The sequence below is a fragment of the Coturnix japonica genome, chromosome 3 (genome assembly GCF_001577835.2).
Source record: "Coturnix japonica isolate 7356 chromosome 3, Coturnix japonica 2.1, whole genome shotgun sequence".
Taxonomy (NCBI): domain Eukaryota; kingdom Metazoa; phylum Chordata; class Aves; order Galliformes; family Phasianidae; genus Coturnix; species Coturnix japonica.
In genome coordinates this window covers 77,674,317-77,691,974 of record NC_029518.1, presented here as the reverse complement: position 1 = coordinate 77,691,974, position 17,658 = coordinate 77,674,317, and the positions used below count along the sequence as shown (strand labels likewise).

Here is a 17,658-nt window from a genome sequence, read left to right as displayed (position 1 = left end):
ATATTTTTGATAAATCATAACTCTCTGATTATTACTTAATGCATATCATTGCAAATAAAAGCATACAAGAAAGTTTATGTTTTTCACATAATAGCAATTTCCTTTGAGAAAGCCACTACAGAAATAATCAAATTAAATCCATGAAAACTACCAGCAAATTAGTGCTTAGTTATTGCAAAAATGTGGTTTTGCCCTTGAGCGCATAAACCTAGTTTTTGCCTATATCCCAAAGGAGTTTTATTTTGCTGCTGGACTGAAATAGTCTAGCTAAAGCCAGTGTTTTAAAAGGAAATTTATTCTCATACTTACTTTAACTTTAGACAGTTTGATTTTTTTAAGGATATCCAAGGGCACTTAGATTTCCTGCAGTTACTGCAGTTGCCTTGACAGAATGTAAATTCAGAAATCCACAGGGAATTGTGAGAAAACAACTTATTTCCCTGTATATTTTCCAGCTGGATGTATATAGGATGATTTATTAGTGAGCTTTACATAAACTAATTGAATTATACATCCCATGGGAATGTTGGGGATAATTTTATAGACTGCCAGAACCTCTGAGTATAGAAGTAGTTTTTGCCATATTAATTAAATTTGTTGTTGGCAAACATAAGTTGTCCTGTTTGTAAAATAATACAGCACAAGTCACACTTCATTTTTTTTGGCTTTTCTCTGTTCTAGCAACTTCTTTTTTTTTTTTTTTTTCCTAGTTTCATTTGCATTCACTAGTATCCCCCTTTACTACTTTTATTTTGTTTATCTTTGTTCATTAACAGAATAAAGATCTGTTGAATATGGACCAATGTTTGAACTAACTATAATTCAAAAAGTATTAAAAAAAAATAAATGTTCTGATGTTGATAAATGTAAAGAGCTTTTTACAAAAGCGTTTTTTTTGTTTTTTTTTTTTTGTTTTTTTTAAGCCAAATTTCAATTTGTTTACTAAAATGCCGGTTTAAATCTATGTAATAGCTTTCTTAAGCTTCCCATAAATTCATTCAGGGGTATGAACACAAGTATATCTTGTGTTCTTGAATTGTGAAATATTTTAGCTGGGCTTTTAATACATCTCTTCATAGTTCCTAGGATGCCTGTAGGATTCTTGTGGATTTGGCTTGCTTCTCTTAAGTTACTTAACAATGATGTGCGTCATTTGAACGTAGTTTGAGCTTGTGAAATTAAATGTCCCTATGCTAGATTTCTTTGGCATGGTCTCTTACACTCCATTCATACACTTAACTGGGCTAATAGTCACGAACTGACAGCAGCTCTATCATTAACACCTCTGGAGTCAAACGCTGGTCTTTTTAGAAGTACAATGACTATTAGTCATAGCTATATTTTCAGTTTTGTCACTCTTAAACAGTGCTCTTTTAAATTGCTTACATTTCCATCTAGTTTAAATACTTTAGTTTCAATATTCAACATCAATTTTCAATATTCCCCAAGGACAATTTTAATTTTTATTCAGTATATTGATATAACAATATAAGCACAATACATTTTCTGACACATTCCTTAAATTTCAGAAAGTTTTCCATTTTCAAATGTCCTTGAATATGTTTTGTTTATGCCATCATGTTACTCATATTCTCCATCTGCCCCTGAGGTCTCATGTGGAACTGGCAATCTTTCAAAGAAATCTAGATTCATGTCCCCGATGTCAGTTTCCTGTTCAACCTTAATTTAAAATTTCAGGAACATCCCTTCTACATTTTCCTCTGTTACTATCTGTCAATACATGTCAAAATTCTGTGTTCCCTTCTAGTACACTGAAGTAATTTTTCTAGAGATTACTTCGTTTCCAGAGCTTCCAGCTACCTACATATCTACTAATTGAATAGTCCTATCTTTAAGACACTCTCTGTTGCTAGAACATTCTTGATGCAAGGGTATACAGAAGAGATCAGATATCTGTTATTATACTCAATACAGTTGCATATACCAAGCAACCAGGAGTGCAATGAACAGGATAGGTAAACAGGGCATAGCACAGTAGTAAGGATGTGGTTTGTTGGTCTGTTCAGGCAGGGCATGCAGGGAGGTCACAAGGCAGACCGATTTCTTCTCATTTGGGAGTAGCACTCTGTCACAGCAGTTTGTACAGGTAGGGTGCTTTTCCTTGCTTGCAGGTTCACAACGAGAGGAAGCATTCTTGATCTCTGGTAACATGGTGATAGGCATTTGCATGATGGCTATACCAGTGCCTCTTAAGGGAAATCCCCAGAGATGCCTCATGCACTCAGACAGAAAAGTTAAGAAAGGAGACTGGTTCAAGTGGACAGTTGCACTGAATGCCTTGAACCTTCTCCTAGTGATGAGGTAAGTACCTGTACAAGATGCACACAGGTATATGGCCCTCTATAACAAAAAACTGCATTTCAAGAAGCAGTTAAAAGGCTTCATAGTACTATAGGCATTAAGAGAGAGACAGATTGGCTGTTTAATAATTATATTCCAGCAACAGACAACACTGAAAAGGGGGCAGCTTAGTCCCTGTTGACCCATAAAAGCAGGGCTACACTGCAGACCCACGCTCCAGCTTCACTACCAAAAACATATGTGAAGCTCTTACAGCTATAAACATGATGATGATCTGCAAGAAGAAATCATATTGGCAGCCAGCACTGGAAATTGTAAAATAATAATAAAAATAATCACAGGATGTTCCATGTGAAACTGGGGAGAACTTTATTACTTTGTGGGTGACAGAGCACTGGAACAGGTTGCCCAGAAAGACCGAGTGTGCTTCTCTGGAGATACTGAAAACCCTTCTGGACGCTTTCCCGTGCAACTTATTGTAGGGAATTTGCTTTAGCTGACAAGTTGGACTAGATGATCTCCAGAGGTCCCTTCCAATACCTACAACTCTGTGATTCTGTGAAACATCAAGTATTTCATATTTCATATTTCAGCATATTGAAGTATATTTACATGGATGCATATCTGATTTTTTCTTTTTTTTCTTTTTTTAAAACAAAAACAAAACAAACAAAAAACAAACAACAGAAGAGCTTCCTGATTTCAGTCTAGAGGAAAACAATTTTAGAGTACCACTCTAACATGACTATATGACTATCCAGATTTGCACACATCTATTCAGTCAGAAAGCCTTGTTGATCTCTACAAGACTTGTAAATTCATGATATATATCTGAGCAGGATGAATGTAGCATTATAACCTTTAAAAATATGACATATGCAGCATAGACTAATCTGGGAGGCACTGTGCATGCAAATAGAATGAAAATTTTAAAAATGAAGCCATCACTCTGACAGACTATCACATGTATATGTATATTGTTTCTTTCTGAGAATGTCTAATCTATATATTTTCAAACATATCAGTATGAAATATGGTTATCTTTTCAGTACGATTTTATGCACTTGTCCACAGGTCATTTAATCTCTTACTCTTTCAAAATGGAGGAAAGTGTAAATTATGGATGTTGCCAGAGAAAATATTACCCAAGAGTATTCTGTATTAGCACTGGCAAGAGCTGATAATCATATAGATCTGCAATATCATATCATGATGCACACTCTGCTGAGCTAAATTACTTTCTTCTTCTTTTTCTCTCTTTTTTTTTTTTTTTTTCCCTATGAAGGAAGTTTAAAGATAACATTTCAGCTAGATTTACTCCTGTGCAAATGCTATGTATTTTCAACAGGAAAACTACAGGCTATACATATTTTATGTAATATAGGGTATTTTACTTATCTAGTACTTCTAGCTGTAATTAACATGCATAAGTTTAAAAGAAGCTTGGATAACATTTTTGAATGTGTTTTTGGCAATTCAGAAGCACAATATTAAAAGCCAAATAACCCAAAAGGGAGGCAAATCTCAGGCCAGACTTTCTCTGAGACAAAATATGTTTAAAATACCAAGATCTGATTAAATCCCATTTGGCACAAAACCTGAAAAAGTCTAAATCAATGTAATACTTTCCTGAAAGTGTAGCCAATTTTCTAAGAGCTGTTTATTGTTCTGCCAGATGTAGTCATGTTCTACAAAGCTGTTTGCTGATCATGGAAATCTTCATGGTGTGTCATGCCTACTTTTAGTATAGAAAACTGTGTCTTGGGCTTCGCTACACAAAGCTACAAGAAATGGGCCTAGGAAATAGTTATGTCTTTACAAAAAACTGAAATAATAAATTATTTTCAAAGAATTTTGGCTTAGTTTGATGCGACTTTTCAGATTTATCCCTCACAATTCACCTTTAAATTTCTTTAGGCATACGTTTAATGTTCTTTCTAATGCCATTTCATACTAATAACAAATAATGAGCATTTAGGAATGAACTTGAAAACAGTGAATTTCTGTCACGTATTTTCAATAACCTGATACATTTGGAAATTACTTTTAAAAAGTCAGTTTCAAGTGGCGTATTACCCTTTCCTGCGTAATGAAATAGAATTTGAAGACATACATTAATATTTATCTCACATCTTGAGCTGGTCCATCCTGCTTCACAAGAGCACTGATATCCATCAATGAGATCTATACATCTGAAATACAAAATAGTATTGTTCAGATGAAGCTTTGGAATTATAGATTCAGTTCTTACAATATCTCTCCATACATTTTAAAGTAGTAGTTTGATGCAAATAATGAAATCAAAGGAATTTTTAATTAGGTTTTCTAATGGATCTGAAATATACCTTTCATTGTTGCTAAGGGGTTTTATAAGGGTACTGTTTGTCATAACAAAATACACCTTCCTATTTCAATCTATTGGTTTGTAATGGATAAGGATTTGCTTTTAAGCATATTCAAGTCCAATTCACATTTCCTAAAAACAGTTTGTGCTAATGAAACACAAATGAAAAAGGAACTGAGACATTATTACATTATGTTACATTACCTTAAACAGGCAACATCTGTAATCTTTAAGTGTGATTGTACTCTTACTTAATGGAAAAAATAACAAAAAATATATTTGTCAATCTTCCCATGATAGTAAATTGTAATTACAAATTATAATATCATTTATAAATATTGCTACAGAAGTACATTATCTCGGAGGTAATAATAATTAAATAAAAATAGCAACCTTCCATGAAGACAAGGATCTGGCCAGCATTCGTTAACATTTGTCTCACAGTTTGTTCCAGTGAAACCTCTCCTGCAGTGACACTTGTAGGAATTGATGTCATCAATGCAACTTCCTTTGTTTAGGCAAGGAGTAGATATACATTCATCTATATTTGTTTCACATCTATCACCTGTGCAAAAACAGTAGTTGTGACTAAGTTTTGAATACTAAACTCAAAGCATCTAAAGGTTTATCTACTCATCTTATAAGCTCCAGCTAAGCTATTTATATTTACATTCTTTTTTTTACATTGCTCATTGTATTCACCAGCAAAGAATATCCCACCAGAATGGTAGCGTGTTTTTCTGCTCGTAGTTTTCCTGCAAATCAGTATAGAACATCTTCCATCTCAACATCTCAAAGTACTTTATGAAATACTGACTGACAATCAACATGTACCTAGGGATAATGCAAGATCATTATTCTGATTTTTCAGGTTAAGGGCAGTGTGGAAGACAGGAAAAGAATGGTTAGTACAAAAGTTCCTCCACTGAAGCACAAAAAGGTCCCAGAAGCCAGAAGTTACACCAATTCCTCAGACTCTCCATTTCACAAAATAGCTGGAATGAGGCACTGAAGTAATTCAGTTTCAACTCAAAATAATATCTGCTATTTTATACACAAATGTGAACAGTGCATGCGAATTCCTATAGTCTTTTCTCATTGCTATGCAACCAGCTACTGGCAACTTATTTTTAAGCTAGGAAGAAGCATAAAGACTGCTTAACTTTTGCTAGTCCATGTATGAGCATTTAACCAAAGATCATAAAACAGGAGTTTGGAATAAATCTATTTACACAGCAACAAATAGAATTTCTTTAATACCATGAGAAATGATTTTTACCTATTGAAGACTAACAGAGTAACATTCATTAATATGAATAACAGCTATTTACAGCTAACATACATATTTAAAGAAATTGCTATTTTTTTTTATTTTTTTTTTTTACAATATAGACTCAGATTCTGTTGCAGATTCTGTTGTTCAGATGGTAGCAACCACACATTTGAAGAAGTTGTCACAGTGATATATTGATTCTGAATGAGGGCTAAAATCACTGATATTACTTCCGTATTCAGATATGATTCCATTATTGCATAATCTGTTCAAAACGAAAAACTTATAGCTATTTAGATGACTGATTAACATATGGCAATTAAATAGATTGTTATATTATTCTGCTATTCTGCTTCTGATCTACCTTTATTTATGCTACCATAATGTCACTGACTTCACTTTTGCTTGAATTTATTAATGAATGTAATAACAATGTGGTGAAAAACCATAACTTGATTGTGGAAAGGCAGCGCATAATTTAATATATTAATGAATGATCACAAAAATTAACTTTTGAAAGATAAGGCATTATATGAAAAGACTTTCCTTTCGTGTAACTCCTTTGAAGACTTAACCTTGATATAATCTAATATATTTAATAATCATAATAAAAAGAACATGTCAGTAAAAGGACCTAGAATTGCAATCAAATCTGCTACTGCTCATGAAAGTATTTCGTAGGTTAATTCTACTGTACTGCACCAACAGCTGCTTGATTAGGAAAAAACAAAAACTTCTGATCAAAGTGCCAAATGAGTCATATTATTAAAGCAAAGAAATGTGTTTTTTCCGTACATACATATAATTTTGTTGAAATTAAAGTTGTCAGACGATATCTGCCCATTCCTAAACTACTATATTGCAGTGAAGGAAAGAGGGCAGAATTTAGATAATATTTATGCCAGGGAAATCGTAGTCTAATACAGTTCCACAACTATTCACTATTTAAAAATTAAGTAGATTATTTAAGGTGTCTATACTCTCTTTATAATAGATGAAGAGATAAACAGACTCAAAGGGTGACCTGTATCATTTGTCTTGGTGGAGGAAGGGAAGGTGTTGTAGTAGGCGTTAATGAGGCATCGGGTTGTAACGCAATAGGACCTCCCCTGCTCTGTGATTGACGTGTGATGCATGCTTAAGGGGTGTAGATGTAGTGGGATGTGTATTTAGGGAGTTGTAGTGCCTTAATAAATTGCCATTTGCTTCTCTATCATACTGATGTGATGCTATGGCCCTAGCGAATGCAGATTGCTAGTCCCTAGTGGTGCAGCCTTGGACATGGTGGCTGCCAGAGGTAACAGAAAAGGGGAAGAGAGGAAAGGAGAGGAGAGGAGAGGAGAGGAGAGGAGAGGAGAGGAGAGGAGAGGAGGGAGAGGAGGGAGAGGAGAGGAGAGGAGAGGAGAGGAGAGGAGAGGAGAGGAGAGGAGAGGAGAGGAGAGGAGAGGAGAGGAGGGGAAATTTTGAAAAAATTATCAGGAACAAATCAGTGATGAATGAATGCCAGTAATGAAAAACTGGTTACTATCCAAAAATGATAAAAAGAGCACACTACTCTCCACTGAATTTCTGCACTCAGGGGTTGGGAGGCAGTGAAGGAAGATAGACATGTGTCATTTTATGCTTAAGTTTCCTTGAAGAACAGGTATCATGAGATGTAATTAAGATTAGATTCTGCCAAGAAAGCCTGATGGAAGGAACAAGAATGCTTCCTAGTGCTATCTCCATATTATGCCTTTAGAAGGAAAGCTTCAACAATATTTATAGGCAAAATGAACTTCTTATTCATGCTAGAATTAATAATTCAGAAATCTGTAGAGAGCACAAGTCCATTTTGTTTTTCCTGCTTTTAAAGGCACTTGTGCGGCTTACTGTGAATACAGGCTATAATATGACAGCCAAAACAGTGAAAACGAATAATTTTAACATGGGAAAAAAATAATTCAATTAAAAAATTAAATAAATAAATAAAGTGAGCTATTTTGAAGTATTAGTTCTAACTAATAAAATAGATTTCTAAGTACTAGATCTAGTCCAAATGTCCAACAGAGGCCTTGGGGATCCTGGTGGATGGAAAGTTGGACATGAGCCAGAAATGGTCCAACTCAGAAAGCCAACTGTATCCTGGGCTGTATCAAAAGAACTGGATCAAGGGAGGTGATCCTGCCCTTCTACTCTGCTCTGGTGAGACTTCACCTGGAATACTGTATCCAGATGTTAAATCCTCAGTAAAGGAGACGTGGACTTGTTGAAACATGTTCAGAGAGGAGTCACAAAAATATTCCAAGAGATGGAGCACCTTTCCAACTCAAGCAATTCTATGTCTCTATGATTCTAATATTGGGCCAAATATGCTCCTGGAATTAATCCCTAAGCTTCATTGGATGAATTCCTTCCTTTATGAATAAAGATTATAATGTAAATTATTTCCAAGTGTGAATTGTACTAAGTTTGTAATTTGCTACTTTGTAGACACAAAAGGGTTCATTCATGACTGTCAGCTCTACAGTCAGTCATCCTCTTCCAGTGTGACTGTAGTTTAATTTGAAGTCTGTTTTTTTCAACTCCTGTTGAAAGTAAGAAAAATTTAACAGAAATCCATGCAAGTATTCTGCAAAGTTGGTGTGAGAAATAGACTATAATGCCACAGAATTAGCACTTAAATCATTGTCCACATGTTCTGCTCCATAGCTATGACTGTGCCGTGTGTGTTCTAGTACAGCAGGTTGCAGTGGAGTTCAAGGAGCTCTGTTTAACAGACTGTACTTACCATGCTATAAACACCTACAGTTACGCAAGAAAAAATGTCAATACATGCCACATTTAAATGATTGATCACATTAATGTTAACCTAGGGACTTGCCAATGTGTCAGTGCTGCAGAAGGCGAGGAAATATCATAGGCTGCAGAAAACAAGACTATGATTAACACTAACAACACTAAGATGACAGCTATTTTCCTCCTACTCTTTCATCAAGGAGCACTTGTTCTCATATCTTAACACACAAATTCAGCAGCCTTTTTCAAGTGTTTTTTTTTAAATTATTATTATTATTTTTAATTTTCAGTGCATTTTGTTATTTAGAAATGCCCCATGCTTTTGTGTTTCTTACAAATCACATGCAGTATTCCTTATCTACATACTCATACAGAATAAAGACTCACTTTTTCAATTAGAAACCCAAATAAGAAATTACTCTTTTCTGTCCTTTTTCCCCACCAACTTTTCATGCAACCTAAAATCTCTTCCTCTTCTGATCACTGGGCATTTAGTCTCAACCCTCTCCTCTGTTTTAATAAACAAACAAACAAATAAATAAATAACTTTTGCATTCCTTCCCCCAGAAACACATTCCTCCAATTTCCAACTTTTACACACTGTATTCTACTCAACTGAAAAATCAAGCTGTTCACTTGATCCTCTAATTATTTACGTACAGTAAAGTAAGAAGACTGAATCATAGAAGTGTTGCTTTGGTACTCTCCTGGTTGCAGAAATATAGTTCTTCAACAGCTGTTACTTCTCAAAAGTACAGGGATGAAAACAGACACTGGGAACATCATAATGAACCATACAACAAACAACAGTGATGTACATTCGGGTTTTTTAAATTATTCTCATTATTTTAATTTTGGGTTTTTTTTCATTTTGACTGTGATTTAGGATGGATGCACTCATTAATTCTCTGTAAATTTACCAAGAGAGGCTCTGTATTTCCCATCTCTGGAGGCACTGAAGGCTAAGTTGAATGGGATCATAGCAGCCTAATCTAGTGGCTGGCAACCCTGCCCATGGCAGGGGGAATGGAACTACATGATCTTTAAGGTCCCCTCCAATGTAAGCCGTTCTTTGACTCTACAATTCTCTAAAAATGCAAGTTCTGTAGTTCATGTATTTTTTTATTTCACTTTTTTTTTTTTTTTAAATTTCAGCTTTATTACTTTAAGATATTTCTTTCATCCCTTTATACAGCATGAACATAAATTTGCAAAGTTGTAAATTATTAGACAGTAAAGAACATTTTTTAAGAAGAAGTTCTTGTGAAAATCTCCAGGTTCTCCCTCCAGATATATAACCTTGGCATTTTAATAACCTTTTGTGCTCAGATATTGTGGCTGTATGTCACATTTCTGAGAGTAAAAATATTTTCTTTTTTGAAACTAGAGTATATATTCTGGTTTCTTTTCTTTAGACTTATGAGAAAAATAAGACTTATTATAAGACATAAGAATAAATAATATTATATATATACGTAATCAAATTAAATAAATAATAAATTAAAGTATATAAATAAATATATAACTATTCAATTTTTAGGGTTAGAAGTTGAGGAGGATGCTAATGTAAAGGCATCTTCAGGAATTTTTTACTGAGTTAATAAGTTTTCTGCTTTGTTTCAAGAAATTAAATACTTGGGTTAATTATATATAGTAAGTGGATATGTTTTAGTACAAAAAAGAAAGGAAAATGAAGAAACACAAAATTTTGTGTGAATAAACCCCAAAACACATTGCTTGGAAAAGGCAAACAAATGCATAGTAAAGAACAACTAGATGCTGAGGACATAACTGAAAATTAAAAGGTTCTTCACCAAATTTCTAATTGTACAATAGAAAGGACTCCCCAGGGCGGTGGTTATGGCCATAAGATGCTGGTGTTTAAGAAGCATTTGGACAATGTTCTCAGACATAAGTTTTGACATTTGGGTAGTCCTGTGTGGTTATAAGTTGAACTAGATGACTCCTGTAGGCCCCTTCCAAACTGGGAAATTATGGAACTCTATGATGGTAAACAACTGTGTTTTGCATAACTTGTTTGTTTGTTTTTTTTCCCTTTTCCCTTTTATTGTGGATTTTTTTTTTCTTTTCCTTTCTTATTCAACACCTTTTATCTAAATCCACAAGTTTTCTATAAAGCATAATGGTTCTTAAACATCATTTAACTACTGCTTCATCCAGCCTGTTGTGAATAAATAAAGTGTGACAAATATTTTCTAGCTATATTGCAAGGACAAACTAGCACTGATAAGATTGCAGAGCTTGATTTTGTTGATGTCATCTTAAGGAAGATTTAGTATAGCTTAGTGACTAATACCAGAGATTTAGATTTTCTCATTCTGTTGTATTTTGTGTTAGTAATAGATTTATTTCAGGGAATTATTTCACCTTCCTTGTATTAAGTTGAGTTAAATTGCTGTTGACTGCAGAAAGTTAGTTTGGTTGCTGTCTTAAATTAAATATTTTACTTTGTTTAGACAAGCTTGATATCCACTGTGGTTGGGAAAGTAGAAAGAATTTTAAAAGTTAAGATTACACAACAGGAAACATCATAATTAATACAAAGAGGGATTAATTTGCTTGTTCTAAAACTTTTAAGACATTCTTTTTCATTAAATGTCAGCTTTAGATGTTAAATAAATAGGTATGGCTTTTCAGGACTCTAGATGTCCTTTTAATTTAAGATGAACAGACAAAACTTATAGATTAAATTCAGAAACATATCCAATAGATAGATATCAGCATGTAATGTCTGATATCTAAAAATCTGAACTCTAGACTGGATGTTCAGGATAAGCAATCTGCATCAGGGAATTACTTTCTGGTCTTTTGTACTGTGTACTTGTAGAGAGCATCAGATCTTTGTGAAATGAACACGTTCTCCTAAAAAAGAGTACGAATTTAAACATTCATAAACTTGTGAAAGATGACAAGGAATACAACATTTAGAGAGAGTTGATGGTCAGGCTAAATCCCTGCACCACTGGGTCAGCACACAGCTGGGGCATCACCCTGATAAGGGCAGAAATAATATTTTCTGGGCTAAAAATGATAAAGCCAAGCCTAAAGTTATCACAGTTTAGAATTATGATTCAGTTCATAGATATAAAACTTACAGAAAGGGATGGAGAAATAGACACATCTGTATGAGCAAAATCTATTCTTGTCTGAACTGGAAACATCATATTACGTTGGAAACATCATAGGCCAAATGTCATAGTTGTCAATAATGCTAGACTAGGTCACACTGTAGCTGAGCAAGATGCAAATATCAGTTCAATATTTACGACATTTTAACTTTAATGGGTTTTAGCATGAACAATTCCCTTATTAAAATTTAGGAGAAATTTCTAAAACTAAAAGATAACTAAAAAAATCACACCCAAATGTCTGAAATTTCTAAGAAGCAAAGCATCTGCTATTAAAACTAATACAGTCTAAAATAGGAAAAAGATTCCATATTGAATATTTTATATTGTATTGTTTGTGTGCATTTTAACTGCATTGTACTTACTGTGCATATATATATATATATATTGTGTGTGTATAAAAACAGACATACATAAATTTACAGAGAAATGCCTATGTTTTATCCAGCATATATGCTGTTTTCTAACCATTCTGACACAAATAAAAAATGCAGCACAAAAATAAAAGTAATATAAAATTGGAAAGCTTTACTATTTTACTAAAGGTATCAAAAAAAAAATTAATAAATAAAAAAGTTCACTCTAAAAGAATATGAGCACAGTTTGGAGAAAAAATAATACTCACATTTATTTCCATATCACTCTATAAACAGAATGCCTCCACAATATATTAATTTTATGATTATTATTACAGCCTTTGATTTTCTTTTCTGTTAAGTACATTTTATGTAGTCTTTAATATTCCTATTTAAAACTGAAGTACTTGCACTTTATTTTCTACTCAAATGAAAATAAAGGTCAGTACAAATATCTATTTAAAACTGAAGTACTTATGCTTTATTTTTTACTTGAACAAAATAAAAGTCAGTACAAATATGGCTAAAATCTCAATGTATCATTCTCGGGACACAAGGAATCATGATTACTATTCCTAATGTAATGTAATATTCCCATTAGACTTTAAATGCACTATTTAAATGAACTATGCTGTTCACAGAGGTTTTCCAGACCTAACTGCACAAAGTTAGTGAGCTGCTTGGTCTGACTTCATGGCTAACATTGCTGTCAGAAAGAGTTTGGGCTAAAGACCTTACAAGAACAATTCCAACATGAATTATTCTTATTCAAGATTGAGATTTCCCTTGTTGCTTGACCCTAAGCTTAATTAATAGCAAAATGCACAGGATCAAAGGTATGCAATGGGTCAAAGAAGCAGATGACAGTGCAACAAGAATTTGGGCACAGTTACATGGAAAATTACCTGTGTACAAGCATGAACTTAATGGCTTCATTTTCAATATTATTATGATATTTAAAACACTACCTGGTCAAATTCAACTCACTCCAAAAAAACTGCAAGAGAAGGTCAGTAAAGAAGTTAGACTGCTTTTATTCCTTTTTGATTGATGTTGAAAGCATATTGAGATTCCATGCAGGAAAGAAGGTGGTACAGAAACTAAAAAATACACGATGCTATCACTGCCACGCTTTTCAGAGATACAAAGAATCACAGATTTAAGGTAACTGTTCTAACATAGAGATGCTGTGTTCTGCTACATGAAACATTCCTTCAGCAGTCATTTGTTTTGCCATTTAACACTACGACTGATTGAAACATCCAATAATGAATTGTTTTTATCTAAATGGCTCCTGGTCATTTCCTAGCAAAAGAAAGAAACAATATTATAAATCATTATTAAAACATTCTCATTTCACTTATTATCATTTAGAAATACAGCAGTGACTTAATGTAGAAGATTTAGACACTACATACATTTACAACTTACAGAAAGCTCAAAGAACTACAGCAAAATCACAGAAGAATAGACTGGCATTATAATGCATAATATTCCTGTGTTGCTAACACTAAAGCTGCTTAAAAGTTTCTTTTTCATTGTATCTGTAGCAGAGCAATTTGTGTGGAAATTGAGACTTCAATCCCCTGGGTCTTTGTAACTCTTACACAGCAGAAACTCCTTTAGGACATGCAAAGTAGTATTCTTGAATATATTCAAAGACCATTCCAAAGATAGACCTGCTGAAAAGTACAGTGACTTCCCTAGCTAGCAGTAACTACTGCATTACCACACACCAAGTCTCTAACAGTTGTATCAGTGTTTTTTCCAATTTGTTTCAGGTATAATGTAGGTATAATTTAGGCACAATTTTAGGTACCAAAGCCCTTAGATAATTTAAATTCTCTCCTAATCGTGGAATCATAGATTCATAGAATGGCTTGAATTGGAAGGGACCATGAAGACTGTCCAGTTCCACCCTCCCCTGTCATGAGCAGGTTTACTACCCAGTATATCAGGCTGCCCAATGCTAGAATGTGACCTGGGATGGGGCATCCACAGCTTCCATGGGCAGCCTATGCCAGCTCCTCACCACACTCTGATTAACTAATTTCTTCCTAACATATAGTATAAATCTCCCTCTTTTACTCTAAAGATATTCCCCCTTGTCATGCCATTACTGGACTATGTAAAAAGTCAGTTCCTCTCCTGAAAATAAGCTCCCTTCAAGCAGTGGAATGCTGCAGTGAGGTCTCACCAGTGCCTTCTCTGCCCTAAGCTAATCAAGCCCAGCTTTTTCAGACTTTCTTTATAGGAGAGGTTCTCCAACCCTTTGATCACCTTTGATTGTTCTATTAGCTAAGTCAGAGTAAGAACATAGTAAAATTGGTTTCAAACTTCCATTTCTCCAATATCTCCTAAGTATTACCAAAGTATAAATACTAAATACATATTCTGCCTAGGAATTAAGTGCCTTATTGGAAAGCCTGGACACAGACCATAGGGTTTTTCAACGCTAGATTTGAGCCCAGGCTCACAGCCTGATGGTACTAAAAACACCTTAGATATAGACAAGCAAAATTTGAGCTATGACAAAAAAGTAAGCTATGGAAGATGAGTTCAGGTCTCAGAGAAAGGTTTCATCATTATAGTTAAGCTAATTCAAATAACCTTGCACTTGAGAACTATGGTTCACACATAGACATTTACTTGCAAAAGCTGCCATGTAGTAAGTTATTTCTGTATTAAACTGGAAGCATATCAGCTACTAAATTTAAAGTATTCTACTTGGCAGCCACAGCAAAATCCATAACTCTGAGGCAACCAACCTTTCCACAAAATCCACATGGGAGTCAAGTACCTAAGGACTTTAGAAACCTGTAAAAAGAGGAAAGAACTATCAGTGCATGCCTAAGCACTGTAATGCAGCAGAACGTTAGAGTTCCAAAGAAATATGTTCAAAGCAGTAGCTCTGGAAGGTCAAAAGCACTTTCGTCTTGTTAGTATGGCATTATATCTGGCTTTACTGCCATGTCTCTCAAGAGAATGAATTAGGCTGGGGCTGACACGTAATGCTGATACAGTTAAAATCTTTTTACTGAATGTAGCTGCAAAATCTTGGCTTGTGATATACACTGTGTTCACTGGTGCTCATTATATGAGCTTAAGCAATCACCTTCCTTCATTTTCAGTAAAAAATTAAATATTTTTTTTCCAAATCTTTCTGTATTTGCTAGCTTTGGAACAAGAATGTTTCAGATAGACTGCATATATGGCATCATGGCATCTATTGGATTAGATATGTACTGTTCTTTTTTTTTTTTTTTTTTTTTTTTTTTTTTTAAGTCACTATGGAATTGGAAGGGACTTCAAGTATCATCAAGTTCCAACCCTACTGCCACAGGCAAGGCCACCAACATCCACACTGAATACTAGTCCAGGATGTCCAGGACCCCATCCAACCCGGCCTTGAACACCTCCAGGGGCGGGAAATCCACAACCTCTCCAGGCAGCCTGTTCCAGCACCTCACCACTCTCCTAGTAAAAAGCTTCCCCTGATATCCAACCTAAGTCTTCCCTCCCTTAACTTAAAAATATTTCCCATTTTCCTGTCATTATTGAACCTTGCAAAGAGTATACTCTTCTCCTGTTTGTACTTTTAGGTACTGGATGGCAGCAATTAAGTCACCCTGCAGGCTTCTTTTCTTCAGGCTGAACAAGCCCAGCTCCCTCAGTCTATTAGTAAAAGTAATTAATATTTAATAGACAAGCTACAGACACAGAGAAAATGTAGGAGAGAATGAATCAGAATAATCCTACGTTAAATGCATGAATCAGATTTTGTTCTGGTCAGTATGGAGTGATATGTGAAGTTAGTGACCTCTGTGAAGGTGCAAGAAACTTGGATAAAAGTCTGAGTGAATTTTTTTTTCCAGATCCCAGATTTTTTCCCAGTCATTTGTTGCTTTACATGGTTAGTACAGTGAAAAATAGGCGTGGGTCCTCACATGGCCGTGACTGAGTAAACAGTGTTCTCTTTATGATTATAACATGGTGCCTTCTACAAAGATGTTATTCATAAATAACACATTGCTTCTCTTCAGCACTCAACAATAAGAGGCATAGTTTGTTTTGTTCCTCTTTTACTGACTTGTATTAATCCAAGAAAAGAAGCTGTTTCTATTTAAAGATGAATAGTAACTAACTACATAGCACATAGGTAAAATCATCTTTGAAATACCATAATAAATACACAGTCAGTTTTTGGGAATGCAAGAAGGACTGTATAGAGCAGCAGCTGGGAAGCAAGATAAACAGCATGAGAACCAAGGACACCTCTAGGAGAAGAAAGAACGGCTTGTGGCTCTGACTGGATAAGTGCCCGCATGAACGGTTGAAGCATGCTTGTGGAATGTTCTGTTGACATGTAGGGGTAAATGGGAAAGCTAGGAAAAGAAAACTTGTGAAGGTATATAAGTTATGTGAGAACTTGTAATAAATGATTTGGATCATTCACATCTCAGTCTGTGCATCAAATGCAGCATCAAATTGCACAGTAATGAGCACAAAGAACAAACACTTTACTTTTAGATACTCCTTGACGAATGACAAGGATTTTTTTTCCCCCACAGGCATAGATCTGCAAGCAAAAAACAACTATATTTTACTAAATAAGGAAAATGTACTATCATCCAGGTTCCTAATCACCAGTTTCAATTTGTATACACAGTGAGTGACTGTTGCTGAACTGTCATTACAAATAGGTTGTAGAATCACATATTATAAGCTTAATCTGTAAATGTGTTTGCAGTTTCAAAGCAGTAATGATATTGAACAGTTAAGAATCCTGTCTATAAGAAAGGTCTCTGTTGTGTGTGCTCTATGATCATTAAGTAAGTAATTGCAATAACTACCTATTACTTTCCTAAGTAGAACTGTGAAAAGGTTACCTCCAAAAAGTACTTTTAGTTGGCTAAAAATTAGACATGGTAATGTAAACACGGGTGCCTAGTTTGTGTTCTGGCAAACAGACCACTGGGCCACATCTACAAATTCTTCTGTTTGATTCCTGTAATTCAATACACAATGCATTGCATCTTGGGGTGCTGAGAAAACTGACTTTATCCACAGAAAGCTGCTTCTAATCAAAGTTTATGCAAACTTAAAAGTTCTCGTTCTGAAAGGGTGGGCCCCAGCCATTGGGGAAGGACAAACATTGTATTCACCTTCCTCCATAAACCAGAAAGATTACCCGGGGAACTACAGGCCAGTCAGCCTCACATCAGTACCTGAGATGTCAGAGTGATGATGTTTCTGGGGATCTGAAAATGGTGACAGAACAGCTAGCCCAGGGAAAATCATTCCTGATCAACTTGTATGCCTTTTATGATGAAATGACTAGGTTTGCGGAAGAAGGGAGAGAAGTAGATGTTACTAATCTTAATTTTTGCATAGTCTTAACACTGAATTCCTGTACCCAAGTTAGGTTGTGACAGT

At 34.7% G+C, this 17,658-nt stretch overlaps 1 protein-coding gene across 2 annotated transcripts in view; it reads right to left on the bottom strand.

The window, feature by feature from the left end:
- The window catches only part of EYS (eyes shut homolog), a 771,550-nt gene that overhangs the window by 376,798 nt on the left and 377,094 nt on the right, over window positions 1–17,658 (bottom strand). For both annotated transcript variants that reach the window (XM_015859149.2, XM_032443873.1), the window contains 2 exons: window positions 5,060–5,231; window positions 4,436–4,514 (listed from right to left, as the gene is read on the bottom strand). In XM_015859149.2, coding sequence (XP_015714635.2) covers window positions 4,436–4,514; window positions 5,060–5,231 — 251 coding nt within the window. The remainder of the gene's footprint in view (window positions 1–4,435; window positions 4,515–5,059; window positions 5,232–17,658) is intronic.